This window comes from Anser anser, assembly GCF_964211835.1.
Source record: "Anser anser genome assembly, chromosome: 11".
In the NCBI taxonomy this organism is placed as follows: Eukaryota; Metazoa; Chordata; class Aves; order Anseriformes; family Anatidae; genus Anser; species Anser anser.
The window spans coordinates 17861850-17877934 of NC_139732.1; the positions used below are offsets into that span (position 1 = coordinate 17861850).

General features: G+C 34.0%; 1 protein-coding gene across 13 annotated transcripts in view; it reads left to right on the forward strand.

The window, feature by feature from the left end:
- The window catches only part of WWOX (WW domain containing oxidoreductase), a 508525-nt gene that overhangs the window by 94485 nt on the left and 397955 nt on the right, over positions 1-16085 (forward strand). For all 13 annotated transcript variants that reach the window (XR_014588992.1, XR_014588993.1, XM_083851624.1 and 10 more), the window contains exon 6: positions 13512-13600. Coding sequence is in view for 11 of the 13 variants with exons in the window: in XM_083851624.1 (XP_083707750.1) it covers positions 13512-13600 (89 nt within the window). In the remaining 2 variants the exon portion in view is untranslated. The remainder of the gene's footprint in view (positions 1-13511; positions 13601-16085) is intronic.

The following is a 16085-nucleotide window of genomic DNA, read 5'->3' on the forward strand; positions in this document are numbered from 1 at the left end:
TCCTTCTCTATATGTAATATTTTGCCACAGTTTATTCTGAAAGCTGGAATAGTTTCTTCTCTAAGCAAATTTTATTATAAAGCAGATAATTCTTTATATCATGCAAGTCAGAACATGAATTTCATGCAGTTGAAGAACAACTTTTCCATCTACTAATCCAGAAAGCACCAAATTCAATTAATTTTAAATATCAACTCAAAAAAAATATATTGGGTAACTTCTGGTGGTTTGGGGGTTTCCTTTTTTTTCTTCCTGACTTGAATTCACGTTATTGTATGTCAATGGCCCAAGAAGGTCTAACCAAGATCATTCCAATATTGTATTGTGCAATGTGTATTGTGAATTCTAAGATACAGCCTCAGCATCACAGAACATAACATTTAGGCTGGTAAAAAAGTAATATGGATAAGCAATCCTTAGACTGGCTGAAGCCCAAACCAGTAGTAAGACTGGAGAAAGAGTCCTGTGGTTTTGTCTAGGCCTTGATCTAATTGATCATCCCACTCTCAGATGCATGAGACTGGAGACATGAGGAAATCTTAGTACAAAAAACAACAGCAAAACAAATCTGAAAATCCTCTCTTTTCTTTCTCTTATAAATTTTGACATTTAAAACCTTTGAAAAAATATGTGTATGTATGGAAATATGTTATTTATATTCCATCAGAGAGTAACAGTAATTCCAATATAATGGCAAAAACCTCTTTATTGCTCAGGATCATGCATTTTCTTTATTTTGTGATATATTGTATGGATTTTTGGTGTAACTACACTTTTTGATCTTATTGAATATAATTTGTGATGTCTTATAGAAAATTTGTTTCACAATTCATTAATTATTTATTATTACTTGACCTTACAGTACATAAAAAATCCTATCCCATAACTGTAATTTCAGTTCTCTCTAGTGTGAAATCAATCACATTCCACATCTTTTATATTATTTAAAATGTGAATGATGAAATTTTCTTGTTCGTTTCTCTGGAGTTACTGGGAACTTTGAAACTTTAGCATGTAGGAAATAAGCAGGGTGACTCCTGCAGACCTGGGTAAACTACTTATTATGTTGCAAATGGCACAAAAATGTTTGGAATAAAAGAGCTATCCCTTTTCGTAAGTGGCTGATGCTCAAGAAAGTCTGGTGCTGTTAAAAAACATGCTGTTAAAAATCTGCACCATAGGATTTTTTTTTTTCTTTTGTGTATGAGTTATATATGGATTACTACATAACTATTAATTTGTACTTCCTCCCTGTCTCTACAACCTGATACTGAAATAGGTTATGCTAATGATACAAGTTAGACTAGTCTGGTTTTTAAAGCTGGTGGGAACTCTGGTAATCGGATAACTGGATAGTTCACTTCTGATACTTGTGTTCCCTGTACTACATGGCTAAGGTGATACGTATCATGTTTATATTTGCAGTTCAGAAACAATTTATGAATGTAATAGGAAGTAGTCCACAGTAAACAGGAAAATGATGACAATCATGTTAGTGATACTGAACTACGGTTTCAGATTACTTTGAGAGTCATTTTTAAAAATACATGAGTAGATAAAAGAAAAAGAGAAACCAGTAGTGCACTTGAGATTTGGAGGGCATATATACTTTTTTTCTTTCTTTCTTTTTTTTTTTTTTTTTTTTCCTGAAAAACCACAATGGAAGTATTATCACAAAGCATAGTCTTGAAATGATATTTTAAACAATAGGAATATGTTTATGGAACAAATTACATTAGTACCTCATCCTGCACATGCACAGAAAAGACTTTTGTCCTTCTCAAAAAATCCTCTTATTATTATTTAATTCCTTTTCTTCCTTTTGCCTACATCTATGCATGTGTGTAAATATATATAAAAGCTCTATAGGACCGTTTATCAACAAAATATTGTTTTTCCTCCGTTATTGTTTTGGTAGTTAAATGTCAAAGTTGTATATTTTAAACCATAATCATATTGCAATATATAGTACGCTATGCAAACTTCCAACTATAATAATATATAATTGTATTAAGCAAAAGCCATTCATATATGAAGATCATATATAATTAACAGTATTTAATTTTACTTAAATGACAAAGATGATGATTATTATTTTTTTAATGTAGATTTTCCTGATGCACAGGCATACTTAGGAAAAATTGTGAGTATATGTAATATATAAGGAAATACAGTTTACTTTCTTGAAATATGCAGTACAGTGTATAAATGGTGTTTGGGAAAAATAGTAAAATGAAAAGTATAATGCTATTTTCCTAAGCCACATTTGCTAAATGCAGACTTTTGCAAGGTCAGCAGTTATCGCGGAGTTGAGTAGAAATGGCTTCAGTGGCTTTAACTTTACCAGTGCCCTTGATGAGGTGCAGAGTTGTCAGTATTCTCGTAAAATTCCTCAGTGATGGCTTCTTCTGTTCTCTTTATTTCCTTAAGTGAACATCTGTCTAATTGTTCACCTCCATTGCTTTAGTGCTTTCCTCATGCTTTCTCTGTTTCCAGACAATAAACTTTATTTTCTTCATAAGAATTCAGTCTACGCAAGGGTATTAGGCAGCTTGTTTGCACCTTTTAATTTCTGGAAGTTTTCCAGAAGGGCTTTTTGCTGTAGTTCCAATGGGTTCATCAGTGAATCATGTAACATAATGCAGCATTGTGTTTGGGTTTTTATCCATTACCTTCTGTTTATAAACATCTGCTTGGAAATTTTCTTTTTGATTTTTTTTTAATATGTTTTACATTTTTGCATGTGGCATATGGGTAAGATATACAGTTACTGCTATTTTTTCAGGTGTTCAGGTAGGTACAGCCAGTATTTACCTTAAAATTTGGGAAAAGCCTAAACTATTAGCTAAAAAGACAAAAAAATAGGGTAGGATATATGCCAGTTATTTAGCTATGTGACAATATCTTTTAAATTAAAATGCATTTAATAATTGAATTACTACATTTAGGAGTGTCATTAGCCCCCGTGGTTGCAGAACTGCAGACGGGATCTAAAAGTCTTTCTGTCCAGTAGAGAGAGTGTTACTCACAGACTTATCGTGCTGCTTCTCTTCATGTTCAGTTCTTTGTGTTTCAGTTTTGCTTCTTTTCTGAAAGGGAAAGAAGGGAAAGGGAGTATTTTTTTTCCCCTTGCCTCCCCCACCCTCTATTCTATAAAACATTTATGTCATTTTATATCAGTCTTGCATGCTTATTCTTCAGGCATATTTTTAAAGTTAAAATTAGTTTTTAATTATGCTTTTCTTGCTGTTTTACTTGCTGTTGTGGCAGCACTTCCTTGTTTTGTATGTACAGATATTGTAAGAATGTAATTCTAAGGTATAGTCTCTGTCCGTGTAACTACATTATTCACTGGCGATTTTTATTTAGGAAATTATGTAAGAAAAGTAAGTATAATGGTAGGTGAGCATTGACACTCCCATTATATTGCTGCATGATACAATTTTTCTGGAGTCCTTTTGTTATCTATAGGTCAAAACTTTATCCAAAGAAATCATGTATATTTGGTAAAAGAAAATCTCAGTTTTTTAGGTTGACAGTACTTAAAAATGAGACAGTTTATTTTGGACTTCATCCACATTTATGCTAAAGCTGTTTTTAACTTTCTTAATTATTAGGACAATGTGACATGGCCTTATGACCCTTTCAGTCTGTGTCTGAACGCAATCAGCTTTTTGCATCTATAAAATACATGGTCTGGACTTTGATCAGGGATTTTTAGGCATCCCTGGAATTACATCAGGTTTTAAATGATGTGTTTGGTTTTATATCTACATTGTTGATGACAAATAGAACAAAACGACTCCTGAAACAGGCCACATTTCCACAGAAATTTGTTTCTGGTCTTTGTATTTATTTTGTTCTTGTTTTCTTTGTCACATAGTTTTTATTTCTTTAGGAAGAAAGTACAGAAAAATATCGTCTTTTTGTCATCAGAAATCAGGTAGCATGATGCCAGGTTTCCATATTCTAGTACTGTTCAAATATGCCTGATATTTTCTTGTACATGCAGAAAGACTTAATATTATTTCATCAAAGACTATATTGTCTGTATTGAGTGTATATTAAGAACCTGATCCTGCCAACCCTTATTTCTACAAGAAATCTTTACTAATGTGATTCCATCCTTTTATTTCACTTTCTAAAATTACATGCATAGCAATGTGACCTGAAATGGTATCATTTTGTGTGTATCTCTTAGGTAGGGGATGGGAACAGTTGTGGAAACAAAAGAAAGAACTTGTATATACATTTACTTCTTTGAGGATACTGTCCTGTAAAATAGATATTTATTTTTATCCACAATAAATCTATTTTATTGTTTAAAGCTAGGAGTTTATAAGCCTTGAACTGTCAGTTAAAATGTCTTAAGAAGCTATTTACTCATTTTATTTCATTTCCTTGTTCGTCTGATGTATTAATTTCTACTTATGTTGAAGCATCCTGAAATTATTCATGATTAAAGAAGTAATGTCTTTTAAAAACACGCATATGTGTGTTTTCCCAATATTAGGAGTGTGTGTATGTGTGGGAACTATACCTTAAATCTATTGGCAAGCCTTGATGTACTTCATAATAGCTGCAATGCATTTTTAAACCTGCAGACGTCACTATTCTGCCAATTAATTGTGCTGCACTAAATGTTCATGGAGCACTATGACCACGTTTAAAATATATGTTGCCTCAATCTAGCAATTATAGCACTTTGTTTTTAATCTGAAACAATTTAATCAGATTTATTTTAATATTGTTACTTCATTTTCAGCATTCCACTACAGGAAATACAAGCTTTCCTTTTAACTTGTATAAGCCATGTCCTAAGCCTGTCTTTAATTATTAGTTATTGTTGTTTCAATACAGATTTATGAACTATTTATTTTGTGTCATATAACATACCATTTTTAAGCAACATTTTTCAATCTGAACATAGCTTCCAGGAGGGCAAGCTGCCCAGAACATCAGTGATCTCGCAGTTATTATTTTGTGTCATATATAATCTTGTTTTTTTCCTGCAACAAATAAATCTTTGGGCCTCCCTGCAAAAAACATTTGTGGTTACAGTATAATAAAAATAAACCGTTTGTCGTGACTGCAGCTGACATTTATCAGCCTATTTGTGGGTGCTCTTTCTCTCTCTGTATAATATGGAACATAATTTGTCACTTTGTAAATACATTCCAGCCTAAATCCCTGCCAGCATCTGTTAGTGTTTGAAGGATTAATGCACTGCACAGTGCATGTCTGCACTTTCAGGCAACAACATAGCTTATGATTATGGATCATGAGAGAACAGGGGAAAAGGGTTCATTTTGTATTTACTTAAACATTGTTGCCCTTTTGACCATCATGCTTTTCTCGTCTTGCCTGGCATCTGTAGGAAGGATGCTAACATTTTCTGTATGTGCTAAGCATTGATGTGAAATCCTGCTGTGAGTTTTATATGTCAGCTTATGTGTAGCAGGACATATAAGATAATGTATCTTTAATGTTGTGGATGATTAACAACAATAATACAGTATTGCAACAGTGGTGTTACTGCTGTAATCTGTTTAGAAATACTGGTTCTTTCTCCAACTTCTGTCATTTCCAAAAAATCCATTGCCACCTCTATTGCATATTTCTCAGCAACCCATTGGTTTATTTAATCTTAAGACTTCAAATTGAGCAAGTTTTTAGAAGAAAACAAAGTGTGTACTTTCTAAATTATCTCAATGCTCTTTCCTTGTTGCTGCTTTTGATAATGTGTTCTGCTATCACTTCAAATCTTCCAGAATGAAAAGAATTGAAAGCATTTGAATAGGAGGCTCTCCACAGTCCAGATCCTGTTACATGTTCCCAGGCTCCCTCTATTATTCTGTAAACAAGAAGATATGTTTATTAGAATAGTAAACCATACACATGTAATATATTGCCAAGATTATTTGAGATTCCCCAAGATAAATTCAAATGAGCTTTACAGGAATGAGGTTTGGAGATGGAAAGAAATGATCTACATCCAGAGAAAGAAAAAAAAATCCAGCTAAAAGTAGGCTTCCAAGGAAGTACCAGCAGTTCATGTACATTAAGAGCTAGACAAATTCCTACTGCCAAAACCTATGGTAGATATTTTTTTTAAATGCATGTAATTTCTTGTTATTGAAGCAGATGTGTACTGCGTGCAATGAAACCATGTGCATCCAAGAAAAATCAGGGACATTTGGAGCCTGTAAATTGAAGTATTCCGAAATTATAGTCTAGTAATTTCTGTGTATCTTTTTTTCTTCTGTATGGTTAAGGAATAAATAATTTTAAAAACGTTCCTTGGAAACTGACTTTCCTTACTCTTTTTAAGTATGATTTAGGATTGTTGTGGTGTAGTTTGTTTCTCTGAATATATTAATTTCAAAGGGAAATGCAGATATTTTCTTTTTTTTTTTTCTCCTTTAGAGTTGTCTTCAGAAGATATAAAAGGCCAAATTTGCAGAGACATTGATCTAAGAGTTAGTTAATGTACAGATTGTGAAATAACATAATATTGCTCATAGTACGAGTATTTATTGCTGAAGAAAAGAAAATATATTAACACCAGATAAAATTGAGTGGCCACAAAGAAATAGATAAGTGTATTTTGTATTTCTTTTTATAAGTAGACATTTACATAGAAATAGATACACAGTTTAGAAATATTGGGGATTTAAAATGACTGATTGCATGACTAAGAAAGCACTTCCATGTCCAACTCAAATATACAAGCTGTACCTAGAGACTTCACATAGTTGTATTTATGACGTAGGTTTTAAATTATAAGTAAATTAAGTATTTGGAAGAAGGAAAAATATTGCTGTGAATAGTGCTTTGTTTAAATGGGAGGACCAAATGCTGAGTTGGTGTAAGGCATTCTCAAAAACTGGAACTCCTTATCACGTCTTCTTTATTATTCTTCCATGTCTCTTGTCTTCAGAATTTAAATTTGCTCATTTGTTGTCTTAGTTTTTATTTTTTTGCCAGTTGAAGATCCAGACTTCTCTGTTGCTTTTATAACCAAATTGAGCTTAATAGTTAAATCGCTAATTTAGAAGCTTGTTCTAGACTATCATTTGTAGGGAGCTACAGTTTCAGCTTTAAGACATGCATTTGTAATGCAATCACACTTCAGCTTGATGGCTTCAGATTTTTCTGAAGAGGCCTCCTACTGCTTTAAGTTGCAGAAGATGGTAAAAACATAAATATTTCTCTGCCAAACATCCATATATGTTCTGCAGAAGGGGTGGAGAAGACGAAAATAATCATAATGAGCTATTCTTCATGGTAAAATGTAGGTCCGAGGATGATCAGTTATCTTAACAATGTGTAGACTGCTATTCATTTGAGTTGGATGAAGGCAACCTCTGCTGGAATTGCATTTTTGTGGAGGACATGAAGATCTTGTTACTTAAACAGGAACAACCAGCCTTTATAAAATCATTATTTTGAGAAAGTTAATTTGCAGCATGGAAGCGTGTTCAACGGGACTGAGCAAGATGAGTACTAGAATAATTTGAACCAGCAAATTATAACTAAAATATAGGTAAAAAAAAAAAAAAAAAAAAAGTTGGGAAATAGGGAAACCAAGTATTACATTTTCTTTCCAAAGAAAGAAACAAAATCCTTTTAATCTCTGATTGTAATGAAGAATCACAATCAATCCCAGTTATTTCTTTGTAGGTCTTTGTAGATGTATTGGTTAATAAAATAATATTTAGGTGTTTTTTTATCATGTGTACCTCTTCTCTTGCATAAAGTTAGTGAAAATTTGAAAGTAATATATAGAAAATTCTGATATATGGGGGTAAAGAAAAACTAGAAAAATTAGTGTAAAACTGTTCAACCACGATCTCTTCTAATGGACTTTAAGGTATCTCAAATGTAGCATAAGAATGTATTATTAAAGCATCTAGTATGTGGATTTGGTTACTCCTGAGGCAGTTAAGATTCTCTTGTCCCACTCAGATCCATGAGAAGTAGATGTATAGCATTCAAAGCCCACAACAATATGAAGCTGGCATTACATAAATACTGTTTTGCATGAAGTACCAAATGTTGAATACATTAGGGACAATAATATTTACAGTCCTAATCCTGAGTGAAAGCCTTTTTCCCTATTATGTACCTCCATAAATAGTGCATGGTACTGGCTATTGACTGTCATAAGCTGTGTGTCAAATTGTCAGACATGCTTCTAAAACATCCTCTACTTTGACCTCAGCATGGAAATATGGTTTTGTTTGGGCATTGCTTGTCATATGCTGAGTTTTGGTTATTTGTTCATTTTACCTATTTTAAGATAAATCCACAGTCTTTTCATCAGTTTTGATGCCAAATTCTTTTTTTCTGAAGATTTTCTATTTCTCACACTGCATAATATAGTTATTTGCATACCATGTCATCAAGTTTTTTTTTTTAAATCAAAGTAAACTTTTTTATTTTAATCATTTTATTAGGTTTTCAGTCCTTCAAAGTCAGATATTTTAGTTGTTGTGCTGTGTATTCAGTTTTGAGTTAAAGGCTTTTAAATGCCAGATATACATGTGATACCTTTTGAGAGTAAAATTAGGCAGTAAATTACCTAGTGTCCACTACGTTACATTTTAAGTAGCCCCTCACAAAATGACTTGTACTTACATGAGATACAGGGGCTACAGCATATTTATTAGGACTCTTCAACTCTCTATGAAACTGGAGCAGTCAGAAGTAATGGTGTCTGCTGAAAGATTCTTTATCATATGAATTTACTTTTAGTCATCTATTATTTATTTCAGCTATTTTATATGCCATTATAATAAATATTATGACAGAGAAAGCTTTTATGCCTCAACTTATTGTACTGCTCTTCACTTCCTTGCAATCCTTCAGGAAAATGTAGCTGTGCTTTACCTATATTTAACGTAAATCATCACTTACATTTGAATGAAAAATTCACTATGAAAAAGGGCTCCTTCTTCAATACCAAGACACAAATGCACAATCATGTTTACTGCCAAACTACTCTACCATGCAGTGTTCATTTTTAAACAGTTTTTAAGCTGTAAAGTGAATACATTGCATATAGTGAAATTGCTTGCTTTCTGGATGTTTTCACTTTCTTGTTAGTTTCTGCCTCAATAAGCATTTTTCTAGCATGAGTGCAAAATATAACCAATTGCACTTAAGCATTTTTAATATTTTTACTTAAATAGGGAGCATCTTGCATACAAAACTAAACAGACTGTTTGCTGGTGTTATTTCTGTTGAGAGCAACGAAACTTATCTGAAAATATTGATAAAATGCTTTTAGAACCAGGCATAAAACCATGAAATACAAGATCATTTTTTTTTCTTTGCATTTTTCAAAATGCTATTCTGTTGTTAGAAGAGAACTTGTTAGGAGCTAGAGAATGATACGCCTTCGGCTCTTTCTTCAAAGACAGGATGTTGGTGCCTAGACATTGTTAGCTTCCAACTGCTCTTTGGGCTTCATGAAATGCAAATACTCACCCTCCCAACCATGCTGTTTCACTTGGTTCCAGTCGTCATTGTTTTCGCCAGGCTCAGCAGACTGCGAAAGCGCAACCACTCTACCCTTGTGTGCATTCTCCTTTCGGACAGTTTGTGAAGTTGGTCCGAGTCGGGTTGAGAAAGTTGTTCTGGCTGTGGCCGGGACGGTTGTCCTGGGGGATCTGCAGCCAGGGCACCAGCTCGTTTTGCACTGGCTCGTGATAGGCACCATATGGGAATGCTGCTGTGATTTAGAAGTGAGCTCTCTAAATTCTTGTACACCTGTTCTGTTATTTAGTTTCACCTTCAATAATAGATTTGAAAGTAAAGTAGTAGAGGGTGCACTAATATCTTTAATCAACTTAATTAAAAAAAATCTAGAGTATTCTGCCTTAGTGTGTTGAATATTATGAAGTCAGTTTTAAGCATGACCGTCTTTTGTATTTGGGAAAGTGACAAGTCCCATTTAAGATTTCTTAACATAAAATGAGGCATAATTCAGTACCAAAGGTATGTGAAGTGAAATGGTGAGAGACATCAACGTAATAAAATTATGACATGTTAGATCAGGATTTGCAGTATATCGTTAGCAATTGGTTCTGACTGGGTTACAGTTACAGTTATCATGCCTTTTAGATTTTTTTTTTTTAATAAAAGTTGTATGTTTTATTTAAAAAAAAAAAAAAACACAATATGTGCTTCCGAGGCATAGAGGGAACACATTGTAAGAAAGGTAATACCGAGCTGCTTTTAAAAACAAACAAAACCAACCAAAATGTTTATGTGTGTCACTAATTGGAATTACTCTTACATTATTAGGAATGTAGCTTGCAAGTATTTTGCTTTTTAAATTTCTTTGTTTTTATTTTTTAATTGCAACAGAAGTAAGAGCGTGGAAAAATGTGGAGTGAAAACAGGTTGGTGCTAAAGGCTTAGCATTTGACGTTCTCAAGCTACAGAAGGAACTGATGGTCTCTGTGGAGTGAGAAGTGCTTGAATCTCAGTTTGCCAGGAAGAGCTTGAAACAGAAAAATTGGCAAGCTTGCCAAAGCCCACAGTTCCTTCCCCAGTTACTGTTTCGAGAAAATGCTCAGCTTGGCTTTTTGCATGCCTTCATAAACTTGGGTGGCACATTCTGCTGTGAGTGCTTTGGATGTCGCATGCTCCAGTTTCTCCTATGAGGGAAACAGAGCAAGTGTGTGTCTCCTGTGTGGAATACACACCTTGTGCACATATGAAGCTGTCAGTGTCAGCCTTTTTAAAAAAGCAAAAGCAAGCAGAATATTGAAAAATATATTTTGTCATTTGCTTCTGCTACTTCTTCAATAGAAAAAATTACTAAAACTACCGCTCTTTGTGCCCCCCCTTTTTAATTTTCCTCAGATCATTGTCAGTGGTTTCTTAAATTTCTTAACAAATATTTTCTTTTATCTTTTTCTGCAACTGTATGTGTATCAAAACTAAGAGGATAAAAAAGGGGGAGTAGTGTTAAATTGTTTGAAATAAACTATTTTACTGGCTGAAGAAAATGGAGCATTAATTGAAAAGACGGCCTCATTTCATTGTTGGAACTTATACCAAAAAACCACAATAATTATAACTTGCATTTGCTATTTAACAGTTAACCATTTGTCACTTTCTGTAATTTATGATTTTTGAAATTTCTGATCTTTACATCTTCAATATATTTATCCACAAATCCAGGCCAATTTTAGCCTGTTTAATTTCTATTTCTGAAAGTGTTTTGGAGTAATCATACTTTTTTTTTTTTTCATTTGGACTTGAATTGTGTAGACACTTCTTTTGCATTCTTGGAATCAGTAGCAGAAACCTAAAATCTGACACCAAGAGCAAAGCAATACCATGTGGACTTGAATCTGCATCCCCAAGAAGACAGTAACTAACAGCTTGTGCTATAGTCTGCTGAACTACTTTACAATTATTTTTATTTTTTTGATCCCCCTTATGTCCCTGTATTTATAGCATTCTTGTCCTTTTCCCCTCGGGAGAATCAGGAAAATGTTTCATCTGAGGAAAGCAGAAGTGAAATAAACCCAGCTATGCACACTACTTCTCTGTGAAGTAAGCAGCTTTGATCTGCAAAGCTGAAGAGTTGTGATGCTGCTCTATTGCGTAACACAAGGCAGCATCGACTTTCTCAAGTCTCTGACCTTCAAACGGAAGAAAACATTTACCCAGTGGGGCAAAATGAATCCCAGGACTCGAATGATGTGTGTCTGGTGAGGGTGAAAAGACTCTTCATAAGGATGTTGTGTTTAACATTTTCAGATTCCATCAATTGATACTTCCTGATGGGAACTGAAGCTGTCAAAATTTTGGCTGTATTTATTTCTGCTGTACTAAGTCTATCTGGACTGGGACAAAAGGGATTTGACTGACATTCTATTTAAACCCAACCTGCAAGGTAACTGTAGCAGGCAGAATGGGTGCTAGTGAAATAAATAAAAAAAAAATGCAGTGAGAAAAGCACCAGATGCAATGAAACAGAGATCAGATGAGTTGCTTGAACTTGGGAGATAATGGGAGTGCTATTCTTGGCTACCTCTTGTGCTGATACACATACCTCTTCTTTTCTGTTCCTCCAAAATGCCCATTGTATTACTTTGTAATCACAGTAGATCTCATTGCACCATGCTGCTAAATCTACTATTGCCTCTCCACTCAAGTGCTGCCTTTGGTTACATAGCACCACAGTATCTGCTCATATTTTTCTTATTCTTTCTTCTAGCAGTGCTAATAACCAGTCTAAATGACGATGTATAGTTATATGTAGCCATATATACGTATATACGTTTGTACAGTTATAGGTAGCAAGTTGGAATAGCATGAAACGTCCCTCTAATTTCTTTTCTCCTGAGTGAGAAGCAGATTGGACCGAAGGTTGGCATATCTAGGTCTGCGGGGAGTTACAGGGCTCTTGCCAGCTTCCTTTAGGTACCAGAGTTTGTGAGGTGCTGAGCAGGACTGATCCTAAAAGTGAGGGCTAGCACAAATGCATATGTACATCATTCCTTAGGGGATCTATGCAACATGTATGTCATGCTGCTTGGCATTTTGCAGAGGATGTCTTAAAGTAGTGTTTGTGGAAGAACTAAAGACTGCTGGGCATTGCAGTGCAGAGACATGGTGCATTCACATAACCAAATCAAGCGAAAGCAATTTCAAAATTATGGCTTGGAAAAGCTGAGGTCTATTTGATCCTGGCTGATTGGTGGTTGCAATGGAAATAGACTTTTGGTTCATTTTGTTCTGAGCTTTGGAGTGTAAGCATTTCAAAAGGTATGTGGGCAGGGATCTTGAAGCAGAAAATATGACGAAGTGGTGTTTGGCTGGTGCCTGAGGTGAGCACCTTGAGGTTAACCTGTCATTTTGTGGCATTGCGCATCCTCTTCTAGATGAAAAATTGGCTTTAAGATCATAAACAGTATCTTTAAAATATCTTCTACTCTGGTAAACTCTTACTGTATGAAAAACTATGTAGGCTTATAGGTTGATTTCTACACTTATTTTATGGTGTCTTTTTTATTACGTGCTGTGAACAACAGATTGTTTTGGGTTAATATATGCAAGTTTGAATTTAGCTGTTTTTTACAGAGTATTTACTGAATATTTTTCTGTTGGCATAATATTTTAAAAATGCTTGCATTAAGAATAATGCTTACTGTACCTTTTATTTAGTGACATATATAGAAGTTTCACTAGCTAAATGGAACGAAAATGATACCATATTAACCTCAAAAGTACCTTGTGTCAATTTATTGTATTATTTAAAGCTATGCCCTATATGGTGTATATTTTTAGCAGAACCACAACAATAAAATTCTATTTTTGGCACTGAATATTGTAGACATCCATTCTTTTTGATGATTTGTATATACTTTGGGGTTGAACAAGAGAATCAGACATGTTTCATAACACAGGTACTATAATATGATACTGTGAACTAAACAAGCTGTTATTTATCTTTTATTTATTTATTTTATTTTCTCTTCTTCCAGCATAAAGCCAAGGTAGAAGCAATGACCTTAGACCTTGCTTCTCTTCACAGTGTGCAGCAGTTTGCTGAAGCATTCAAATCCAAGAATGTGTAAGTACTCAAAAGATTATTTAATAATTTCTTGTTATTTCAATGTATTTATGAGCTGAGAAAAATTGGCAGCAGTCACCATAGCTGGTCTGATCAGAAACTACAGTAGATGAATGAGACTATTTGTTTTCATCTTAAAAAAATTATAATAGTTACAGTTCTCTGACTATTCAATGTGTAGCCCCAGCTTAAGCTTAAAGGGGAGCACTGATACCCCTATGGTTATTGAGAAGGGCCAAAGATGAACTGTATAAAAAACAGTCACTTCTATGGTTTGCAAGAGTTCAGAGACTTGTCTTGCTTTCTTGTCTAGCCTTTTATCTCTGTGTCTTTTTTTTTTTTTAAAGTATTTAAAAAAAACATAGCCCTTTCAGCCAAAACTTAGCAATAGGCCAATTTATATTGAGATAATCAAGTTAACTTCCAAATGGTTGGTTTAATTTAGCTTGACAGAACAACCATCTTTAAATTGAAGAAATGATTTGAAATTTCTAAGTATCAGCTCTTGACAATAAATGCCACACATAATGCCTTTATCCAGTTTGTCCAAATGATTGTTGTGACTATTTAAATGTAGCTTTTTTCCTGCAAATATTTTTGTAACACATACACATTACTGTACCTCTGAAGAGCATATGGCCTCTTGGAAAGCTTTGAAAATATATTGTCTTTGGGGAAAAAAAATAAATAAATATATATATATATATGTAAATGATTTTTTTTTTCACTCTTTAAATACTGCCAAAGCGAAATCTCACTTGGATAGACAGATGACATTTTAGTACTTACCTGTCTTTCAGATTCAAAGAATTGTCAAAACTGAGTTCTAACACAAGATTCTTTATTGCCAAAATCCTTTGTAACAAAGTTTTCTTACCATAAAGCATCTTCATATATTCAAATTTTCTTGAAAGACAAATCCTTGCAGTATTATGCTTTGATACTAACTCAGTTTCATAATGTAAGAACAGTAATTGTTCTAATTTAGAACAGAAAGATTAGAAAGAAATTTAATTTAATTCCTTCATGCTTTTAATACGCTAGATTTATTTTAAAACAGGATATGTTACAGTGAAAAGTTAAAACTACCCTTTTTTCAAATATAGCTCTTGATTTGTGTGTTGCCAATCATATCATATGGTCAACCTATGTAGTCCATTTGGTATGCATGTTATAAATCCTTAGAAGTGAACTTCTGTTTTACTTCTGTTAGCATATATTGTTTTACCACTGTTTAGCTGTATTGCCAGTGATGGACAGATTTTACCGATGTTTCGCTCTCATTTTATTTTGAAAAATTTTAGTAATAGAAGACAGCCTCTGTCTGGCCTTTAGATATTTCTGTCTTGCATCTGTGCTTAGACGTGTGTGTGTCTGGCAGAACTACTCTAAGCATTATAGGAAAATCTAAGGTCTGCATCTAGGGTCTGTGAAACTTGTGGGGTTTTGACAAAAATGAATTTCCAGCTATATTTTGTTTAAACTCTGAGTCTGGATGGAAACCAGACCCCACACACTGCCTGTGGCTGTAGGTCTTTTATCTGATGCAGATACAGAAGAGTTACCTTACAATCATCTGCACTGGCAGGAGAATGGACTGGAAGACATACTAGGTTTTTCTGGCTCTGATTTTTTGTGATTTAACTATGTCTGGATATGGTCAGAAAAGCAATTATATAGCAATAGCATCTTATTACTGCAATGCCAGCCCTATGTGTTTTCCAGCCCTAATGTGCACTAACTACTTTTGTCTCTTTGTTTGTTTGTTTTGCAGTCGTGTCCAGAGGCTTTTGTCAGATCAGTGATTCCTTTGCATTAGTAGCTTTTTGAACAATTGAAAGAAATCTTACAGGCTTCAGTGACAGGCTGAGTCTTGTTCTTTGTGCTTTGGCAAGTCCATAAACTGGTAGCTTAACTTTCATAAGGCTTTGGTGCCTCTGCTTTCATGTACCTGTACGAGAGGACACACTGTCATATGTTTACAGTTCATACATAGTAGCTGTAAGTCTTATTAACGAACACAGGAGATAGCAATGAGTATAAAGTTTTCTTACAACATCTCTTACAAATTCTTTAACAATAAAGCAGTAGGAAAAAAGCAAATAACTTTTTTTTTTTTGTGAACAAAGCTATCACTTGAGTTCTGAGTTTTATAGATCTTGGTTTCTTGGGCAAAACTGCAGTAATTTGTTAAGTGTGAAGGAGAAATTGTAGATGAACATACACGCACATGCTTTTCAATAAACATGTGCATTTTTATTTCTCCAAACACTGTGAAGAGGCCTTTACTATTCAGTGGTGAACGTCTTAAACCTCTGGGAGCAGCCAGTTTTCTTGTCTGCTTAATTTCTCTATTCTACCATTGCTTTCTGAGACACTTTGGTATTCTACAGAAACTGTTGGTCTTGGTGGCACCTGACCTAATAGATGAAACTTTATAAAATAGAGAGTAGATTTGCTTGTCTTTTGAGATTCTGCTCTTCTG